Source organism: Diadema setosum, chromosome 11, assembly GCF_964275005.1.
Source record: "Diadema setosum chromosome 11, eeDiaSeto1, whole genome shotgun sequence".
NCBI lineage: Eukaryota > Metazoa > Echinodermata > Echinoidea > Diadematoida > Diadematidae > Diadema > Diadema setosum.
Window position 1 is genome coordinate 34,950,875 of NC_092695.1, and position 21,775 is coordinate 34,972,649.

Below are 21,775 nucleotides of genomic sequence, written 5' to 3' on the forward strand. Positions count from 1 at the left end.
CCTGCGAACAGTTGGTCTTACCCTGATCACCTATACTTTACAATACACATGTTGTACACCGACCTTTGGGGTTTATCACAGCGTCTAAAACACATGTGATTCAAGTTATTATGACATTCGACTATTCACACCTAACACACTCGACTCTCTTTCCATAAGGCGCCACAGATTTTTTTTTTCCCCTTTGGGTCCCCTCGCTTAGTGGACTTTCGAACTTCTGTCCTGGAACTTGTGTTGTTGTTACTTTAATTGTTAAGGCGCGTGTCATTCAGCTGTGTGAATATTTACTGTACTTTAAACCATTAGCCTGTATTAAAAGCATGTTCGCTCGGGGGGGGGGGGGGGTGTCGCACTGTCAGCTATCATCTGAGGGTACAAAGTACAATAAAAGACAACTTGCCGAATTTGTTTTGTCGAAAGATAAACACGATTGATGTGGTGGAAAACATCGTGTGTTGTGAAATGAACGATGGTGAAACTCGTGACATAACTCCATCGGTCATGAGTTGATTCTCCAGGAAAAGGCTTGTTATAACTTTGGAGTATGTCTTTCAACACGGAACTACTACTTAGTATATACACTGGACAGCAAAAGAAAGTACCCACTTCTGTCAAAGGCCACACACAAAAATTCACCCCCTAGAAATCAACAATTTTTGTACACAGGTATGCTGCAATATCCATAAGTAATCACATACCCAATAGCAAGTGATTATCTTTATTACAAAGAAAAAAAATGAAATGCACAGCATCTTGATCACTGAATCAAAAGTCACAAAATGTAACAGAATGAGCCTTACAAGTTTTACGCAAAAATCAGTGTCACAGGACGAAAAAAAGCAGTCACAAACATCTATTTCCAATAATGTGTATGTCCTCCTCGTGCCTGGACACATCCCAGACATCTCTGACGCATGCTCTGGACAAGCTGTCTGGCGTAGTCCTGGGGAAGTTCTGTCCATTCCTCCTGCAGAGCTTGAATCAATGTTGGTTGTTTAAAAATGTTGTCCATTCAGTGGCCATTTTTGCGTGGTGGAAAGTGCTTTTGTGTGGGACTTTTGATTCAGTGACCAAGATGCTGTGCATGTCAAGTTCTTCTTTGTTATGAAGACATTCACTTGCTTATGTACATGTGATTATAGAAAAGGGCATTGTAGCACACCTGTGTACAAAAATTGTTTATTTCTAGGGGGTGAATTTTTGTGTGCGGCCTTTGACAGAAGTGGGTACTTTCTTTCGCTGTCCAGTGTATTTTCTAACACTGATTATAATTCATTGGATGACAGTCTATGACAGTTATGAATTTGTTCAACATTGCCACAAACCATTGTGAACAGTTATACGTGCAAACACAGCTTTGAGCGTTCAAAGCTGAGCTTGATTCAACCTGACGCCACTAATATCACGAAACAGGATAACAAACAAGGATAGAACATCACGAAGAGTATTACATTACATTCAGTATATACTTACTGCGCTCTTAAAGGTAGGGGATACCTTTTACAGAACTCCCAAAATGCAGCAAAACATTAAATATGAACCTCAGGGGACTTGTTTAGGCCACTGCTGAGAAATTTGGAAGTCAACAGTTATCTACAATTTGAATAATGCACAAAACTCAACTACTCAGTAGGTCTGTGTGTCAGCCACACTTAAGCATTTTTGTTGCAGTCTTCTGTATTTTTATCTATAAACACAAATCTAAAAGTATGAGAGCTGATGTAATAACATATAGAGTGTGTGGCAAGAATGTATATAGAAATGTTTGTAAGTTTTGATGAACTTTCTTCACAAAATATACATGATGGACACACATGCAGTGCATGGGTCTGCGAAGGTAGCCTAGTAATGTACTGGAATTTACGGTGAGCCCCGAAAAGAATTCAATTCAAAATCTAACGGTCAATGAAAATGTACTAAATGTTACCTTCCACTTTCAATACTTTATGGGAGTTTCTAAAATGATACTCTTTTCAACATACCAATGTGTTTATACAACTCTTCATTTAAGGCATGCAAATGGGATTCCCTACCTGCGGTGACGACACTGCATAATTCAAATAATCATAAACAAGGATGTTATATGGCAGCTATACATGCTTCACATAATATACTCACAAATTTATACTGAATATTCATTTCACATCAAATACATAATGTAGACTTCGAATACTAACATACACAACGCCTTGAGAATATTTTCATATTGTTTTATTGATGTTTTTGAGGTTGTCTGCTCATGATGCACATATTTCTATATAAACAGTGTGATTCTCTTGAGTGACGTCACTCTCGGGTTATCGCCAGAACCTTGAAGACATCAAATCAACTTTAGGTGGGGGTTAGTCTCTGTCGGGTTGACGAGATAGATAGATAGATAGATAGATAGATAGATAGATAGATAGATAGATAGATAGATAGATAGATTTATACAATCGATAAAAGACTGAAAGAAGATATCCCGATTGCTCGGACAGAATATACTTGTACATCCTGCATGGAATGGTGAAATTCAACGTTCTTACTTGGACAAGCCTCTCTTCGTCACTTTGTTCCTTGTATGAGAATTGAAGAATAAAACATCTTTTTGGTCATTTTGTGATCGAACATTTTAATTTCCTTTTACTGATAGCAAATGATTTTAAATCACTGTAAAGTGGAATAGATCACAAGTTTTTTTTTTTTCTTTCGGACACAAATCAATAATTACATAAATTTGCATTCAAACCAAACAGTGCCAAAGGAAAACGTGTTTGATGGACATCTGTCTGACAATACTACATGGACACCAAGTTTCCCTACTTTGGAATGTCTTAAAACTTGGCAATGTATTAACAAAAATGAAAATTCTGGACAGTGCCAGCATGTCTCGATATACAGTACCATGAAACTTCCTTTATAGCACAAAGGGGTTTAGATTTTCGTTATCTGACTGCTTAGCTAACGCAAAATTGCATCCGAAGTATCACAATGCTTTACAGATATTTACCAACATGGTTTATGTCCATTTGTTATTGATGTTGTATGGTCTTATCGATCTGCCATGTTGATCATGGACCAAAGAATGTTCGCGTTTTCGCCTTTAAATACGGAATCTGCTTGCTCCTTTCACAAGTCCGCGGAAATATTTCAAGTGGGGAGAGAGCTCTCCAGTCTCGGGGCATGCAATACACGATACCGAACCTTACCGAGACTCCGTGGTCTTGCGCAATCTGAAGAACATTCGCTCTGGAAGTGGTTTCACAATTACCAATTCGAGACAGCTTCTAACGTAGGCCTACTTCTCGATTCGTGGTTTAGTTCATGTGGGGACAATACGATTTTTTTTTTTAATTGGTTGGCATGCGTGTTTTGGGGTTTTCGTTTTTTGTTCTTGAAAGGCTGTTGTGAAGTCTTCCTCAACAATTTCAAACCACAAGAAGACATTCCATCACTCATCTTTTCTTTCTCGTGGTTAAGGAGTGTCATAGGTCAGTATAACACACGTTATGATACGGTTGGAAATGCGAAATTCTTGACTACATTTCTCTATCTTTTTAGGCCAGCTAGAACATAGTTGCGAAACACTACTGTTCATTCAAAGAGAAAGCAGATGATTAGGCCTATATGAATCACAGAAATGGATGTATCAAGCTCTTGCAATAAGTCAAAGGCAGGTATAAGATATACAGCCTGGTGCGAGGGGTACGGTGTCTAAGCAGTCTTCCCACCTCCTTGGTCTAAGCCTGTACGACGAGGCGCTGTCGATTTTCCACTCGCTTTTTGTAAACGTTTTGTTTCTGGCGGGGGGGGGGGGAGTCAGGTTGGGTCGTTATCAAGCTACGCACAAGAAGATAGTCATTCGAACATGTAAAGTGAAATTCCACATCGTGTTGAGTCAGTGGACTTTAAATAAACTAAAGTCAGACAAATGCAATGGTAGAGACTTTCTGATATTGGACGTAAAATATGAATGCTACGTAATATGCAGGTTTCAAATGTTTTCACCCAAAATTGATATTGGTCACAATTACAAAAGCAAAAGTTCAATAGGCGACGTCATCACCCCAAACTAGGACATGATTTTGATCGATTTATATTGACGACTTCAACCTCTCCCCCTCCCCATCCATGTCATTGCTGCAAGGCTTTTGTGCTATTGCAGAAAGTTGATGAAAAAAATATAGGTCTGATATTTATCAAATTCCCGTCTGAAAAGAAATTTAGAAAAGATTATCTGTTAGCAGTTTAACCTCAATGAGGTTGACAATCTCATTCAGCGTCTGGAAGGCTCATCATCGGGTGCAGAGCATCCACGCCACGCACCATTGCCGCCGACAACATGCAGGGAGACGGCGCGCAGACTTCCACCCCCATGGTGTCGAGGAGCGCAGGGGCGCGCTATCAACAAATCTTCCTAGACACCTCTCTCAGTGACCCAATGAGGGTTTTTGTTTGGTTTTGTTTGTTTTGTTTTAATTGTAAGTATATAATATGCTTTGCAAGTTTGCAATACTGCTATCAATTTCATTCTTTGGTTTTATTTCAAGTCATTACGATTTTATGTAAACTCACTGTCAGTCTTCGGATTTTAATAGTACAAAACCGGATTGATAGATTGATTGACTGACTGACTGACTGACTGATTGATTGAGTGATTGATTGATTGACTGATTGATTGATTGATTGATTGACTGATTGATTGATTGATTGATTGATCGACTGATTGATTGATTGATTGACTGATTGATTGATTGATTGATTGACTGACTGACTGATTGATTGATTGATTGATTGATTGACTGATTGATTGACTGACTGATTGATTGATTGACTGACTGATTGATTGATTGACTGATTGATTGACTGATTGATTGACTGACTGATTGATTGATTGACTGACTGATTGATTGATTGACTGATTGATTGATTGATTGATTGATTGATTGATTGATTGATTGTTATTGAATGAATGAATGGTTTTGTCCTGTTTTTTCTCATTGGCAGCCTACGTCTACACGGTGCTCTTACCATCTTCTTCGGCATACTCTAGTATCGCTCGGCAGCCTTCCTCGGGAGAGAATATTCAATCAGTCGTTGAGAATGAATCAACTCACAACTCGGTCGTCAAAGTCTCCCGCCGATGCAGTTTCGCTTTCAAGCGGAAATCGTAAGTTTAGCTCGACCAACTGCGTAGAGAATGATATAAGCAAACTGTTTTCCAAAGTACTGTATATCAATTGACTCAACGTGGGTAAGTTGAACCACGTCAGATTACTGGAAGTGCCGACTTCGGCTTTGATATTCGGCGTCGTCGCTATTCTATGATGTGACGGCTTAAAAATAAAAATAGGACAATGTTCAGTTATTGTGACATTGAAACCTTTCATCATTAGTTTGCTTAGCAAGATCACTTAAGAATTACCAAGAACAGTATGTGTATGGATGATATGGATAAACGGAGGGGGAGCACACTCACAGCTCCCCACCCTCACCCACACATGCACGCACACACACGCACACACACACACACACACAAAGCATTAAAAAAACCCTACATATACTACGTAGCAGGAGCTCCGTCTCCAGAGGTCAATAAGATTTCAGGTTATGGCTGAACAAAACTAAAACTAACTGAATCGATGGAATCTGTATACATGGAATCCCTTATCTGTGAGAATCAGTAATACCACATGGTGATAACACATTTTTTTTTTTTTAAATCCCTTACAGAGAAAGGACAGACAATAGTTCAAATGAGATAACCTCTTTTACTCATCTCGTCATTACCGTCTTCATTATCCCCCTTGTTGACATTCATCACCATCAACACTGTCAACATTACCATAACAATCAAGTTTATGTGTGCCAAGATTTTACTCTGATTGTCACAAGTGTAGCCCAATCATATCTTCTTTACTTGAATAGAATATGCTATATAGATAACTCAATCAGATCGGCTTCTCCAATATATTCATTTCAAAGATTAAGCAAGGTTATAATTTTTAAGTAACACATACAAATTTATCCTGTGATATTTAATCATTCCTGCACAGAATGGTGATTTCATATTTCGGCATTTTGGTGAACTCATGTTGTGGCGTATCAATATATACTGTAATTTATGTTACTTTGCAATGTACTACTACAGTACTGTATATGAATCATATCTTATGTTTTCTTCTGTATATAGGTTTTGCTATTTAATGTACATAATCATTATGTTAATTAATATTATTCAGGGCCCCATGGAAGACCACTACTTATTGACAAATGGGCTACCCTGAAAAAAAAAAATAGAAATAAATAAATAAAATACATAAAATCATCTTTGTCATCACCATCATCTCGCTTAACTGTATAATATCATCAACACAACTACCATCACTATCACCTTCAAAACCATGAACTCCAACTGACAAGTACGCAAAGAAAAGAAAAAAAAAAAACAGAGGAACAGCAAATGCATTTTCAAGTATATATAACATTCATTAGTACATACATTCCATAGTGATATATATAATTTTTTTATGTTTGCAACATACATTTTGAACTTTGACTTGGGGTCACAAAATGAGGGATTTCTTTTTGGTTGTTTTCTTTTTATGTTTGCCTACATGTCCTACTTAGGCAAATGCAACACTCAAGCTAGAAAACACTTTATCTAGATTCATTCTCGAATATCATCCTACATAGGTCTATGAGAAGTAACAATATCTCCTCTACCAACTCAACTCTTTTGCACATTTCATACATAGTGGCTCATTTGTCCATACTTTGCACATGAATAAAAACCATGATACACATTATAACCATACAACATAAGAAAACTACATACACAATGGAATGACTTTTTTTTTCTTCTTCTAATCAACGTTCTGCATGTTGACATGATATTTCTGTTACCCAAGAAATCATACCATACATAAGCCCACAAATTAAGGAAAATAATACAAGTTCATGTACCAAAGATTCAAACTATGCAATGCCAAAGCAAATCATATTCATTACTCATCTGATCATGCATGACGAAAGGAAAAAGTTTCAAATGCCAGGCTCTATGAGACTCGCAGCAGTTCACTGACAGCTTACACAGACTCTAGTATGGCTAGGATTGAAAATGTTTGATATATGGTGAGGTTGTGTAACGTCCATAGAAAGCATTTGCCCCGTAACACCTGTGATCCCAGCCTTTATCTGTATTCTCTTTCAGAGGGTGTAAAAGGTAGCCACGAAACCACATGTGTCTGTGTATTATTATGCTTTGGCAGTGTAATCACCGTGCAATCTTACATGGTGTACATGTACATAAGCAGAGCGTCCACGCAAGCAGAGAATTTTTCCAGCTTGAATTAAAACGTTGAGCAACTCTGCTTCCCGTAACAAAAAATTGCATGCCCCTTTTTCGTCAAACATCTATATCGGTGAAACTTAATGTCTGATCAGTCCAGGTACCTGGCACAGTGCTGGACATCTGAGACTTAGTCTCTCTCAAGGCTGATATTTTTTTTTTTTTCTTGAATTGGATGGGTATTGAAAAGCTTACACTGTCACAGTGGAGGTGGCTAAGAATTAGCAATATTCAGCAGAAATCAGCGATAAATTATATGGGTGACTACTTGTATTGGTATATGTGGGTCTCCCACTAAAGTACGCTGCCCTACATCATATTGATTTCAATCATTTTTATTTCTTTGTTATTTTTCTTAAAAATTGGGCACAGTTGTAAATGATCGTGAAGATAATGAAGCGCACAAGTAGAGAATGTGTGTATCATAATTCCGACTTCCTAACTACAAAAGAAAAGAAGAAAGGATCGATAATACAAACTGATGTATAATACAAGCCATCCCGAGCTGGGGGCGGGAAAGGATGCATATGATAACGTATGATACAGAAATAATCACGCTCTGAAATCTCTCATACTTATAATATACATGATGGACACTGCGAACAACAGTCGAGAAGTAAGTGGATCAGGCATTTATCATTCAAGGAGTACTGTGAAACACACAGGATTTACATATAATTTTTTTTGTTTTTGTTTTTTGGCAGGGGGTCGTGCATAATTCTGTCACCATAGTAACACATCCTATGTTAACTACTAAAAATGCAAATGAAATGGGCTTTGTTCACCTTCAATATTCTCTGAGGAGTATATACATTCCATTTCTATAAACGAAAAGGAAAAATTGTGAAGCCTGTTTTTCCATCTTACTTACGCAGACACAAACGTTTCCTGGAATTCCAATTTCCCTCCTTTTGTGAGCAAACTGCTCTTCCCTTGCCATGCAGAGTTGGTAAAATGATAATACAGAGCGGCACACTGCTACAGAAAATCACCCACATAATCACAAATACCATCAGAGCGACTCTTTGCTACCCAATATACAGACAAACTTGAATTTAAAGATACATAGGAAATATATAGCCTTTGATGAGAACCAAACAATACAGGTGGTAGAAAATCCTCTTAATATGCATGCACACTCTAACTGAGGGTTGACTAATCAAGGGGGGGGGGGGGGGGGGAATGCCCATTTGACGTTGTGGGAACCACATTCATTGCGTGAGCCACACATTTGGTAACGAACAATTTAGTATTGACCATTTTTTTCTTCACTAACTGTTGAAAGCTAGGATGGGCGACAAATCAACAGAAGACAAAAGAATACGGGCTTGTCTTCAGTTGAGTATAGTACAAGCTACAGGTATGAATCAAGCAGTTAGTTATTGAAAGTGAGAGCACATTTTTGTCTGGCATGTACACCAACTTTATACCAACGCTGTTCAAGCTCTGCAGCACTATCCACCACCAAATACCTTGCTCACAACTTTCGCCATGTAAAATATTGATCTATAAAACAAAAACAAAACAAAAACAAACTAACATAGGGAAAACAGAACAACATTACATCCACAAATATAACTGGGTTCAAAACCAATAGTACCTATGACTCATTACTCTTATCGAAAAGAGCTTGCATTATACACTACAGATGCTTGGATCTGCTGTCAAGATATCAATTACCAAGCCAGAGGAGTGAAATGTTCAATGATTTATTGTTGTTGTTTTTTTCTTGTGAGAGATAAAGAGAGAGAGAGAGAGAGAGAGAGAGAGGGAAAGTGAGAGAGAGAGAGGGAGAGAAAGCCACTGACAAGAACTTGGTCATGTCCTACTCCAAACGATGGCACAAATTCTTTTCTCTCCCGTCAAGCTAGGCTCACTTGCTCCCGACACTTGTCGAGCCATCTCTCCAGCTTGTGGAGGATCCATCAGGCACCCGCCCCCCAGAGTAGGGGTCAGGGGTTAACCGGCTTTCTAGTCTAGTACGTAGATCTGTGGTTGTTTGGCAGGAAGAAAAGTCTCGGGAGGGGTGGTACATAGGATATTTATTTACTTCGCTAAGCTGTTGTTTTGCTTCATTTCGAATTCTGACCTGGACAGACAAGATTTTTTTATTCCTTTCCCATACATACTCTACACCCCTTAATGCCTACTTGGTTGACAACACCAGGGCCACGATGAGACCGTATAGACCTAGAACTTCTGCAAAGATAAGGATGACGATCATTCCCACGAAAAGCCTTGGTTGTTGCGCCATCCCTCTAACGCCCGCGTCTCCGACAATACCGATTGCAAACCCTGCCGCCATTCCACTCAGTCCAACGCTGAGACCTGCACCCAAATGCATGAAGCTCCTGGAAGTAGGAAGAGAGGAGGGGGAGGTTGGAGAAAAGAGTGTATGGGGATGACTGGCTTATTGCTTATACAGTAAAAACATCCACAAAATTACAGTGTGGTCATACCAGACGGGTCTGACACCATTATCTGTGCTGTTATATCCAACTGAATGACAAGAACATAAATGTGCACTTCCTGCTTATATCCACAAATCATGTAGGCACACACCAGGTCACGTTCGGCAGAAATACAGCTTCTCCAAATTAATGATTCTTACCTTGAGTTGCTTTTATTGCAACTGAGTGACAAATAACCCTTCATCGATGTAAATTAACACTGATTATTGTACACACTCATTTGGGGTTTGAATCCACAACCTCCTGACTGCTAGACAGGCATAATATCCATTAGACTACTGAGCTTTCGCCCAATAGCCAGTGATAGTTCTGGTCCCTAATAGCAGTGGGTACTGAGTGCTTTATGTCATTGATATGTCATTAACAGGCAATTCATCAATCAGTTGCAATAAACACAGATTCCGTAAAAAAAAAAAAAAAAAAAACCAGATTGCAAGCACAAATGAAAGCATCAACAGCATTCTTTCACAGCATCACATCCATATTCAGTCACGTACTTGTATAGTGTATATGTAGTGCCCTCGGTGGGGATTCCATTGGCGATGACAGCGGCAACAACCAGTCCGTAGATACCGACGATACCAGCCATGACAACGGGGATGATGGACTTCATGATGAGTTCGGGCCTCATGATGCTCATGGCGGCCACACCTGTGCCACTCTTGGCTGTGCCATAGGCTGCACCCAGGGCTGGTGGAAGAGAAAGGAAAAAAAAAAAGTCAAAAGCACATGCAATGAACCACTGTATAAAGGTCTCTGTCCTCTAAATACCCTCAAGCCACAACAATTTCACGTAAAATTAATTACAATGAAAAATGCTTCGGCAGTAAATACCAAACTCATCAAAAAAAAAAAGATGAAACAAGACATAAGATCAAAGCAGGGAAGAATGTTTAGAATGCTTTTGTGACACTTCTGACATAGACAGAGACATGCATTAATCAAAGGTTAAGTTCATCTTCATATGTACATATGGAATGAGTGAATGCAGCAATATTATTAGAACACATCAGTGAAAGTTTGGGGAAAATTGGACAACCCTTTCACAAGTTATGAATTTTTAAAGTGCTCAGTCACTGCTGGATGAGAAGACTACTGCAGTGTATGATGTCACATATGTACAACAATACAAAAAAAAAAAAACAAAGAGAATTTCACATATTTTTATTTTTTGAAAAAAGTGCACATTTCCTCGACTTGTCACTGATGTATGTTAAGGATAATATTATTCCCCCTGCCTTCTGAAAGAGGCAAGTCAAGCGTTATTTTATCATGCCAGAAAAGTGAAAATATGTTGAATTTTCTTTGTTTTCTTTATGTCGTTGTACACATGTGACATCACAAGCTGTAATAGTCTTCTCATCCAGCAGTGACCGAGCGAAACTTCAAAAATTCATAACTTTTGAATGGGCTGTCCAATTTTCCTCAAACTCTCACTGATGTGTTCTACTAATATTGCTGCATTCACTCAATCCACATGTCTATGAAGGTGGACTTGTCCTTTAACAAAATGATGAATATCCATGTGTAGTAGGTCCATGCTGTAACTAACTCTCCACAATATGTACATGTATAGCATGTTTTTGAGTGTTAAGTCATGATGCATGATTATGCAATCATAATTCTATGAATTAACATCTAGGTATTTTATGAATAACATCTGTATGTACTCATTGCCACACATAATCAGGTAGTGGCAGGTCTCTTACTTCAAAGTGGTTGGTTTCGTTGAGAGTCCACTTGTAAGTATATCTGTGGTTTCAGTATACTCAAAATGTATGTGCACACATACTGTATGATAAGCATGGTGCATCAACTACAATATGCGACTTTAAGAATTCATATTCAAGTTGATAGGGTTCATTGATAGAATGATATTTTGTAAAATTTCTGAAAAGAAAGAGGGGGAGTATTTCCTTTAGCATTTAAAGTGAGGGAAGACATGTCTAACACTATATAACATCTACAGATTTACTTTTGTGATACATAAGCCTGCCTATTAAAATTAACTATTAACTTACTATGAACCTAATCAAATAGAATTGTAATCAGTGATAAGCAATGCACAGCATTGTTCAGAGTACACCAAACTGGTACTTGTGAATTTCAAAGGTCAGGGTCGTGCAGTCACATGATGATGTCAATGAACACGCACCAGGTGTCACACACATACCGACATACAATGCCACACAGATGGTTGACTGCTGTAGTGCACTTTGAACCTGCAGTATTCAACACCTGCATGTTGCTTACTAGTACTTTGACCCCTCACACATGTGAATACAATGAGCACATTGTGAATTAAAAAGAAAAAAAGAAAATGCCCCTGACTACTATATTTTAGAGGATTGGATATAAACCAGCAGTAATCATCCCCTTTTTTGGACTTGTTTGACCAAAACACACCTCTACACACAAATCAGAGTTGAATGGGGACTTGCTAATATTCAGAGTTGTCCAGATAACACTGCACATCTACAGCTTTTTTTGTATCATTTAGCTAATAATACTAACTCATGAAAACAACATCTTACAAAAATGTCCACTACCTCCTTATTTGCAAAAATATACATGCGAAAATAAAAGCTTTTGCTAAATAGCAGGCCTTATAGCACATTTGAAGTCTACAGAGTGAATATTGGATACTGTAGACAGTTCCACATCACTGTATTGAATGTTTGTAACCGTCATATTTCTGTTAACAAGAAAACTTTTGTTACAAGCTTTCAGTACACCTGTTTCTACAAAATACCCTTCTAAAACATCAAAATCCAGTTTATTCTTTACCTGGTAGTTGTTAATATTTGGACAGGAAAAACTCTGGTCAATAGGACACAGCTTTGTTATAAAAGAAATGTATATGAATGCAAATTTGAAAGAAAAAAAAATGCAGTGTAAGGCATCTACATGGATCCATCTGTATTACAAGTACAGTATGTACTGTGCAAAATGACATGGTGTGTAGTACTTGCATTTTATTCAGTCCCATTATACATTGTATGTCTGGGTATACCGTGAAAACTGTGCAGAAGACAATTGTTTAATAATGTGTTCTAAACAATTTAAACTGGAATACATATTTTTAATTGTATCACCACAGAGCTGTATCTGTGATTTCTTATCCCCATCCCCATCCCCCAACCAATCACTAACATGTACAATGTCTAGCCCTAGGGTATTAATTATTTTTTGTCAAACTGATACTTGAATTAATTTTGATTTCAGCTTTCCTTACAACATACATAGACAGTCACAGACTTACAAGTATGAACAGAATCTATTGTATGATCAATTTTAACTGGTAACATTGATAAAACAGGCCCCAACTCCAAGCTAGCCAGTGTATCTTTGGTTTTTTTTTTAATGCTCATCACTTACCAACCCCCCCCCCCCCCCCCCCCAACCAGCATTTAAAATTATTCAATGTGCTTGACATACAAATCCCATCTGCTTGGGGTATGTATAGAAGCTACATTGTATGTACAGGACAAGACCATACCCACTATACACAATGTACCCATTCTCAAATATCCTAACCCTATTCCATTGCCATAGGATCTGTACTGTCATCACTGAATTTGTACCCACACAACCAGTAAAATCCACATCCATAGCATTTTTATATGCATAATTTTTCATAAGCCTACATCTGTGACAATAAGTACATTCAAACAATGCTTCATGTGTACATGTGTCTTGACATATGGGGGGGGGGGGGGGTAAAGTGATTATGATAATTCGCCGCTTCAGTCACTTCTTTACCAAGCTGGACGATCAATAGTAATCGGCCAGACCCCTGCCAGTGCAGCGACACACAGGGTTCTCCCTGCATTCTGTGCACACACCATACAAAGGTGCACACACAGCTTGGCAAAGCCTGCATATCTAATAGACCACGGCGCACCACACTATACTGAGCATGCACACGTACACTAACCACCCCAATGCACCTGTACAGTGTACAGTGATCCATGCAATATGCAGTGTACCTTACACTCAATCTACAAGCATGCAGTCTATAGCTTTACTACCCATTTAATTGTCTCCACTCACTAAACCAAGACCCAGTTGGGTGAGAAGAGCTGAATACGTATGCACAGATGTACTAAAATTCACATGGCTGTTATTTTTATCCACCTACGGAATACATCTCTTGTTCAATATCTAGCAGTGTGCATGATATTTGTAAATGCACAGATCATCACTTCTGTTTTTCTACACTGTACACGTACATGTGTGTACAGTATGTATGTGTATCTACACAACTTACACTTTTTCACTCAGTTTAGAAGCAAAATGCATTTTGTGCCAACTCTAATGTAGTGTCACAACAGAGAAAATGTTAACCAAAGTCAAATGCATAGCATCTGAACTTACATAACAACTCTGGAACCTACAATGGATTATGTAGTCAGCAAATACTTGTACCTCTAGGCTTTTTAACAGCTTTCAAGGTACTGCAGTTGATATTTTTTACTATTTACATTGTACATAATACCAACCGTACAGTACATGTACAAATTTGTAAGTAGTGAACCGGGTGACCCACTCACTGGTGGATAGTGACAATGACATGCAATCTCATTGAATTGACAAACTCTATTCAGGAACCGGTTCTTTTCTGGGAATATCATACAAAGCATCGCTTCAAAATTCAGAAAGAAAGAAAAAATCTGTGTTATAACCAGGTTATAACGATGTATACTGTAAATGCTCTCTTCTCCCTCTGTAAATGCCAGCTCTTTAAAAAAAAAATGTGCACACATGAAACATTTGCAGTGAAATATGATTCGTTTCAAAGAACTTAAAATGAGATGCAAATCTATGAATCATATGAACCAAAATTATCTCTTGTTCTGTGACAGGAATAAGCTACATTGTGGTACAGGTGGAAAATGAAATGAAATAATTTAAATTTGTAGAACTCCTGTGCATGAACTGTACAGCTGTATGTTAAATCTCAGTCGCAAATCATTCATATGATCTCTGTTGCATTCATTACAACTTTAAGCAATGGCTAATTAATAAATGAGTCAAAAGATTTTAGATTTGGATGCTACATGCAGGTCCCCATGACTTTTAGAATTTAAAACTACACATGTACGGCACATTTGTACATGTACTTGTACATAAATGTGATACTGCACAGAGATGTACCCGGTATGTCAATAGGCAAAGCCCACAAAATTATGAAAAAAAACCCAACTTCAATCTTCACAAATTAATTTCAGTTCCTATAAAAAAAAGGGGGCAGGGGGTACAATGTATTTGGTCGGAAACAGATAAAAATTTTCTGATTCTTTGGCCACTGGTATGTGTAATATCCTTGTTGATTATATTCTGATAGGAAACAGAAGGCTTGCTAATTATGGCTAGTGTTTTAATAGTAGACTACTTACAGTTAAAACACTTAACAAGACTGTTCTTTGCATCAGGAACAAATCTGAGTTTATTACAGATGTACGATATCATTACACTCATTTTTGAAAAAGGTCAAAATGGGTACGAGGTTGCATCTCCATTCAGAAATGTGATGACCTAGCTTAAATTAGATGACCTTTAACCTTTCCAGTTAAAACAATGCATTCGGTTCTGGGGGATACAATGTGTGATTCCTGGAGTGCTTAGACTCGTCATCGTTTCCCTCGGACTGAATAACATTTCCTGCAACAGCTTCCATTCTGACGAGGCAGCAGGATACTGCTTAGGAAATGATTAAATCCTGCACTGATAGAAAGTGGCCAGTCGGGAACTGCATGATACTGTACAAGTGAGTGTATACAAGCACACTTTTAGCCTGCAATTAACACATTTTCAAATTACATTTAAAGCATTTCTTCTAACATGTGCTACTCTAAGGTGCAAATACTACTTGTACATGTGTATCTTGTAATCTATAGCCTTACATGTACATGTACATGTGTACCTAGTAATACCAGATACATCTGTAAATACATTGTTTTTACTAACTAACAGAATGCCATCATAATCAGTCGCCCTGTTGTTGAAGTACTGGTACATACACATGTATGTATTTACAGTTCATGATCCTTGTCATTGAATATATGGAAAGAGAAGGCAACAGACATATTATATTGTACTTCCATGTACACGTACGCAATGAACAATAGAGCATGATGAAGTTAAATATCACTCAGACTACTGGCACTTGTATCAGTAACATTTAGCAACAACTATGTTGTATATGAGTCAAATACTGCAAGCATTGTATTGTATCCTCATTAATATTAATCTAGCATTCTGTCAAAGTTTCAAGCTGAGGGCTAATTGATCTTGAATAATTTTTACTTCAAGCCTTCAAATGCAAGAAATAATACAAGCACATGCTAGCAATTGACACTGCAATTATGATAATGCTATCAAATCACTTGTCACAGAGCCTAAAACTTAATGCATTGTATGCTTGACAGTAGCTGCCGTCGATAAGCTTCATCAAATTCTACCGGTATCTTGTTGACTACACATGAATAGGCTTACAAGGGTTGCTGGTACTGATTGACTGACGACAGTATACCCGGTAATCATGTACATAGGTTGTACAGTATGTGTGTACAGTACTGTACACATACACTGTAATACATTATCTACTGCAATCAACCTTTGCTATCCTGTGTTGGCTTTGTTGTTGTAGTCACTGTTTTTCTGTCTTTAAAGTAGATACAATTGCACAATACACGTTGTTGAGAGTACACATGCCAACCTATTTTCTTGATGGAATCGGGTACAGTACATTGTAGGCTATACTGTATGTATGTACCTAAGCCTTGTGAAACTGTTTGAACATGCATGATGTTACATGTACATTGTACCTACAGTTTACGTCCGTTACACATACAATTGTAATATACACTGTATTAATTCCCACAAACAAAAAAACCTTCTACGATGTACTGTACGAGCTGAAATTTTCGCGGTGGTTTTATTTTCGCGAATTTCGCGAATCGCCTTTGAACCGCGAAAATAACAACGCGCTAACAGCTAAGTTCAGTTAGACCCTCGCAACCGCGAAATTAACAACACGCGAAAATGTCCTCCAAGTAGCAATTCGCGAAAATATCTGTACGCGAAAATTTCAGCTCGTACAGTACTTTAATTCAGAAAAAGTGTGTGTGATACATTAGATGAGAGGAGCACATAGTAGCAAGTTTTAAACAAGGCATGTGAACTTTTCTACTGACATAACTACAATATGACTGCTACACATTACATCACAATCTGTGTAGTCTCTATGTATTCTACCATCCCAATTGTAAAGGAGTGTACTAAATAAACACAACTAAAGCGTATCATATCATTCATTCCTGAACCTTATTTTTGACAATATGATTTATCAATGGAATGTGATGTATCATTCCTCATGAAAGTAGACTTTTGCTTCTTGATGAAATTAGTGGTACAGCCTACAGGTGGTCAACAAAGTACATGTACAGCACATGTACAGTACCTGTTAATGGTCTCAAGACTGAAGGTCTCGGCAGTTCCACTCAAAGGGCTACATGAAATCTATTTCTCTGTAAGCCTTTACCCACTATGAACAGTTTGACAAAAATACCTGGCAAGAAATTAATGGCAAGGGTGCACAATGGCTTTGTGCCTTTTGTTTCAGTTCTTGAATTTTGCAGAGAGTCAATCATGAGGTCATGACATCATGTTTATTTGTACGCAGTCACATGAGTCTGTTGGGCTGTCATAGATATAGGCTAGTTAAATGAAGAAACACTTCAAGAAATAATGTACTGAAGGCAGAAGGAAAAGCAATGTGCAGCTCCCAAAAACTCATGAGGATTAACAGGAACTACATCATAAATACATACAATTATGAGTGTTTAGGGGCATACACATACATGTACATGTGCATGTATTGTACACATACAACGAGTACATGCACCTCACACTGCCAATGTTGTTTGGAATATGTTTAATTTCCCTTACATTTTTCCCACTGCCCACAGAATGGGTGATTTCAAGTTCGGTGCTAGTGCTAGTGCTAGCCCCCGAATAACAGCGCTAAATCGAGCTCCAACACCGACGGTCAGATTAACGAGGTGATACCGATCAAAATTATCGATCACCAGCACTAGGTGTTGGAATCACAGCACCGCGAGCTCCGCGGGAATTGCGCGCCGAAAAAAGTGATTGCGCGTGATTACAGTCAAATATTAAAAGACGTAGCCAAAATTGCTTAGTTTTAGGGACATAGTGAGGAAGACAGATTAAAATGCCACAAATTTCATCCACTCCCCAAAATACAACTATCTTAATTTTGCTCCCAGGCTCAGATTTATAAAGCCATGTCGAGAGTGTTCGTGTACGTTATGTGGGCGACCACTGCATTAGCATAGACTTTGCACGTAAAACGTGCATCTATTATGGACGTGAATATGAGTCTCGCACGGCAACGCTAACACCAGCACCGAACTTGAAATGAAGGAAATGATAATCCCTAGGGGCTAGTGTTAGTCAATGGCGAAAAAGCACGTAAATCGCTAACACAATCGGCGGAGCTCGGTTCAGCAGACGACATTCAACACCGAGCCCAGCACCAGCAACCGGAAATACGTCATAATTTTGAGGTCAACTCCCAACACCGACGTGATTTCAAGTTCGGTTTTATCGCCGGTGCTAGTACTGAGATAGCACTAGCACTAGCACTAGCACCGAACTTGAAATCACCCAGTGTCAGATATGGATCTAAAGAGTTGTCACCGTGTTCAAGTTTTTTTGCTTTTTAAATTGCACGCTCAGAGTCAGAGTGTGATGGTATCAGCAAGAACGCAAAAGAACAGCAAAACCTCCATATACATGCCGATATGCAATGACTAAATGTACAGAATACAGGGGTTGAATGCAAGTGCCGACTTGCCAGAATTCTGCCACCAATGGGTACCGAAACATCCCAGATATATGTACAAACTTGCGGCAACAGGGTATGCTGCCGCGCACTTCCAGCTGCCCCGTACATGCATTGAACATGCATAGCGCTCGTCTGAATTCTGGCTGGGGCGGATGGATTCTGGTCAGTTATCGTAACGATATATTCTTGGATTTTCTGAAATTCTATGATGTATTTAAAAAAAAACAACACTGTAATAAAAGTACAGTCAAACCTGCCTTAGCGGCCACATCTGTCTATAGCGGCCACTTGTCTACAGCGGCCACTGAAAAATCCCCCGAGAGAAAAGCCCTGTTAAAGACCCTGTGTATAGCGGCCACCTGTCTGACGCGGCCAGCGGCCACAAATTTCGTTTCCCGCGGTAGATTTTAACCTGTCTATAGCGGCCACAGAGCAGATAATTCAGCATGTTTTTCTGATTTGTGGCCGTGCCAGACATTCATGGGCAACGTTCAGTGATCACCACCGCTGCATTCATCACTTATTCAGTCATACCAATGCACTAGTGTAAAGCTTTCTTCACGACTGTACACATGCTACTGTGCAACAATTTCATAAACACCGGCATTGTTCAATGCATGAAATACACGTGTGTATACTTACGCATAGTACATTATGTACATTAAATACTTATCGACGTATCCAACGATGATGTATGTACATGTATAGGCAATGCACATTAAGTTGGATTACCTGTCTATAGCGGCCACCTGTCTATAACGGCCACTTTTTTCATTTCCCTTGGGTGGCCGCTATAGACAGGTTTGACTGTAGTTTAATACAGTGTAGATGGAACCTACAGACCCTACATTCAACATAAAAACCTGCAACATTGTTTGGACTTCCCAAGCAAAAATCGAACGTAAAGCATAGTTTCTACATGCAGCTGGTGGTCGAATCTTGGATGGCGCTGGATGGTCAAATTATGGGCAGCTCGCTTAAATATTGTACTGTAGATATGATTTTGGTAGGGGTCATAACTAACTTCTGCCCCTCAACTCCAGGATTGCCATGATTTTTATACAGTGTATGAATCATTTTAGAGATTTAATCTTTTAGTTGAATAAATATTGCAAAAAAGCTTTAAAGTGGCCAGATTCTGGTCAGCTTACTCTAGCTCAAAAATTACACACCATGCACCAGTGCAGCAGTGGCGGATCAGTGGGGGCGCACGTGCCCCCTCTTTATTTTTTTCCTAAAACAAATGAAAGAAAAAGAAAATATTAGGGGCGCTTGTGCCCCCCTCTCATTTTGTAAAGGCGCCTCCCCTTTACGGAATTCCTGGCGCTGCACACTCGGCAATTTTTGATCAGACAACTTGGGAATCTAGACCAAATCCGCCATTTTATTTCTAAAAAGTTAGATTGGGGATCTAGACTCTTAGATCAAATCCACCATTCTACATTCACACAGCAATGACAGGGCGCATTCACATCACACGACCCTACTGCTACTAACAGTAACACGTTAGGCCTGCCTAAAATGGCTAAAGAGTACGATTCATTCATACTCACTCAACCCATTCATCATTCATTGCATTCCCTTATGGCTCTAACACTAGTATTATAGCAACACTGCTAACAGTGAGCTCTAACGTTACTACTAAACTGACGTTAGTTTAGCAGTTAGGTCAAGAACGAAAAATTATCCTCCACATTAGAGAACCCTACTCAGACAACTCAGTCTCTTGCTTGATAAGTGATAAAGTCTACAGAATTACTTGCATCATACACTCATATAGTTCAAGTTTCAGTGACAGGTATACGTTAGTTTTTCGTTAACCTCTTATGTGTAACAAAATAAAATATTCTACGACCATGCGTGCCAACTGCGACGGGTTATATATGGCAAAGTTGGCTTAGCGTAAAGTGCAACGCTAGTTAGACACCGCTGCACCGCCACAGTTACGTAGTAAAGGCAGCGGTAAGCGCAGCGGTGCCAGGGCACCCGTGCACAATGCGAGCACTGACGGCGAACACTTACCACTGAATACCATTGCTGATGAGGCGCCCATGACACCGAAGAAAGGCGTGTAAGCTGGAGAGGTGTCAGTCATTGTTGGTTTATAAGTTACTACAAAATACACAAAATACAAATGGAAACTCTATAAAATGCCAACAGGCGAACTAGATCCAGTTAAATCTCGGCGTAATGTGGACAATTGTTACTTCGTTGGGTGTCTTATAATCGCAATATGGCTCTAGCGCTGGAAAGGCCGCATAGGTTGAGTCACATTACCAATATCATGTGACATACACTCGCAGGCGCAAGGAAAGGTTGCGAGCTCCGATTGGACAAAATCCAACGATTAGGGCCAATACTGAAAATTAGGCCAATGAGAAACGCAGTACTAGGTACTGACAAAGTCTTACCACGTACAGAATTGAGGAGGAGGAGGGTCAGCTCAGTTGTGATTTTACGTACAATTACATCATGGATGGGACAGCTCCATCTGCTGGTATTAGTAATACGAAAACGACAAAGGAAAAAAAGCACGTCATAACAATAAACTATTGTGTAAAATTAAGTGCACTGAGACGAACAGACATATTGGACTATTAATAAATGACTTGGCTTGTCCTTGATCATGAATTCATAGGTATCGGCACCTAAAGCTACTAATAATCTCGTAACATCCAATAACAATGACGAGGTAGCAGAAACGTACCCGTGCATATAACTTATTTTTATCATGATATATTATTAGGCCTATAGACATTCATGCCAAAAGGAACTTAAAGGCATTTAAATTGGGGAAAAGAGACATGCACAATTAAGCGGTAATTACGTTGACAGTATCCGATAGACATTGTAGTAAATTTGGAGTAAATTTTGACGGGAAGTTCGATTTTACCCATCATGTGGACACTATCTGTATGCTACAGCAAACCGTAAGATTGAAATCATTAACCGTAGATAGGGCCTAAGGATTTATTCAACTACAAAAAGACCGACATTAGAATACACCATTGTTATCCTGTGTGGCGTCCATATTGGAAAAAAGACTGCTGTAAAAGCAGAAAGAGTACAGCGTCGAGCTACCAGACTTATACAAAATTG

At 38.8% G+C, this 21,775-nt stretch overlaps 1 protein-coding gene across 1 annotated transcript; it reads right to left on the reverse strand.

The window, feature by feature from the left end:
* Window positions 1-9,104: 9,104 nt before the first annotated feature.
* LOC140234571 (V-type proton ATPase 16 kDa proteolipid subunit c-like) lies at window positions 9,105-20,944 on the reverse strand. The gene is made up of 3 exons (XM_072314588.1): window positions 20,699-20,944; window positions 10,299-10,491; window positions 9,105-9,681 (listed from the first exon to the last, which is right to left on the reverse strand). The coding sequence occupies exons 1-3, from the start codon at window positions 20,769-20,771 to the stop codon at window positions 9,477-9,479; spliced, it is 471 nt and encodes a 156-aa protein (XP_072170689.1). The 5' UTR covers window positions 20,772-20,944; the 3' UTR covers window positions 9,105-9,476.
* Between the last annotated feature and the right edge of the window lie 831 nt (window positions 20,945-21,775).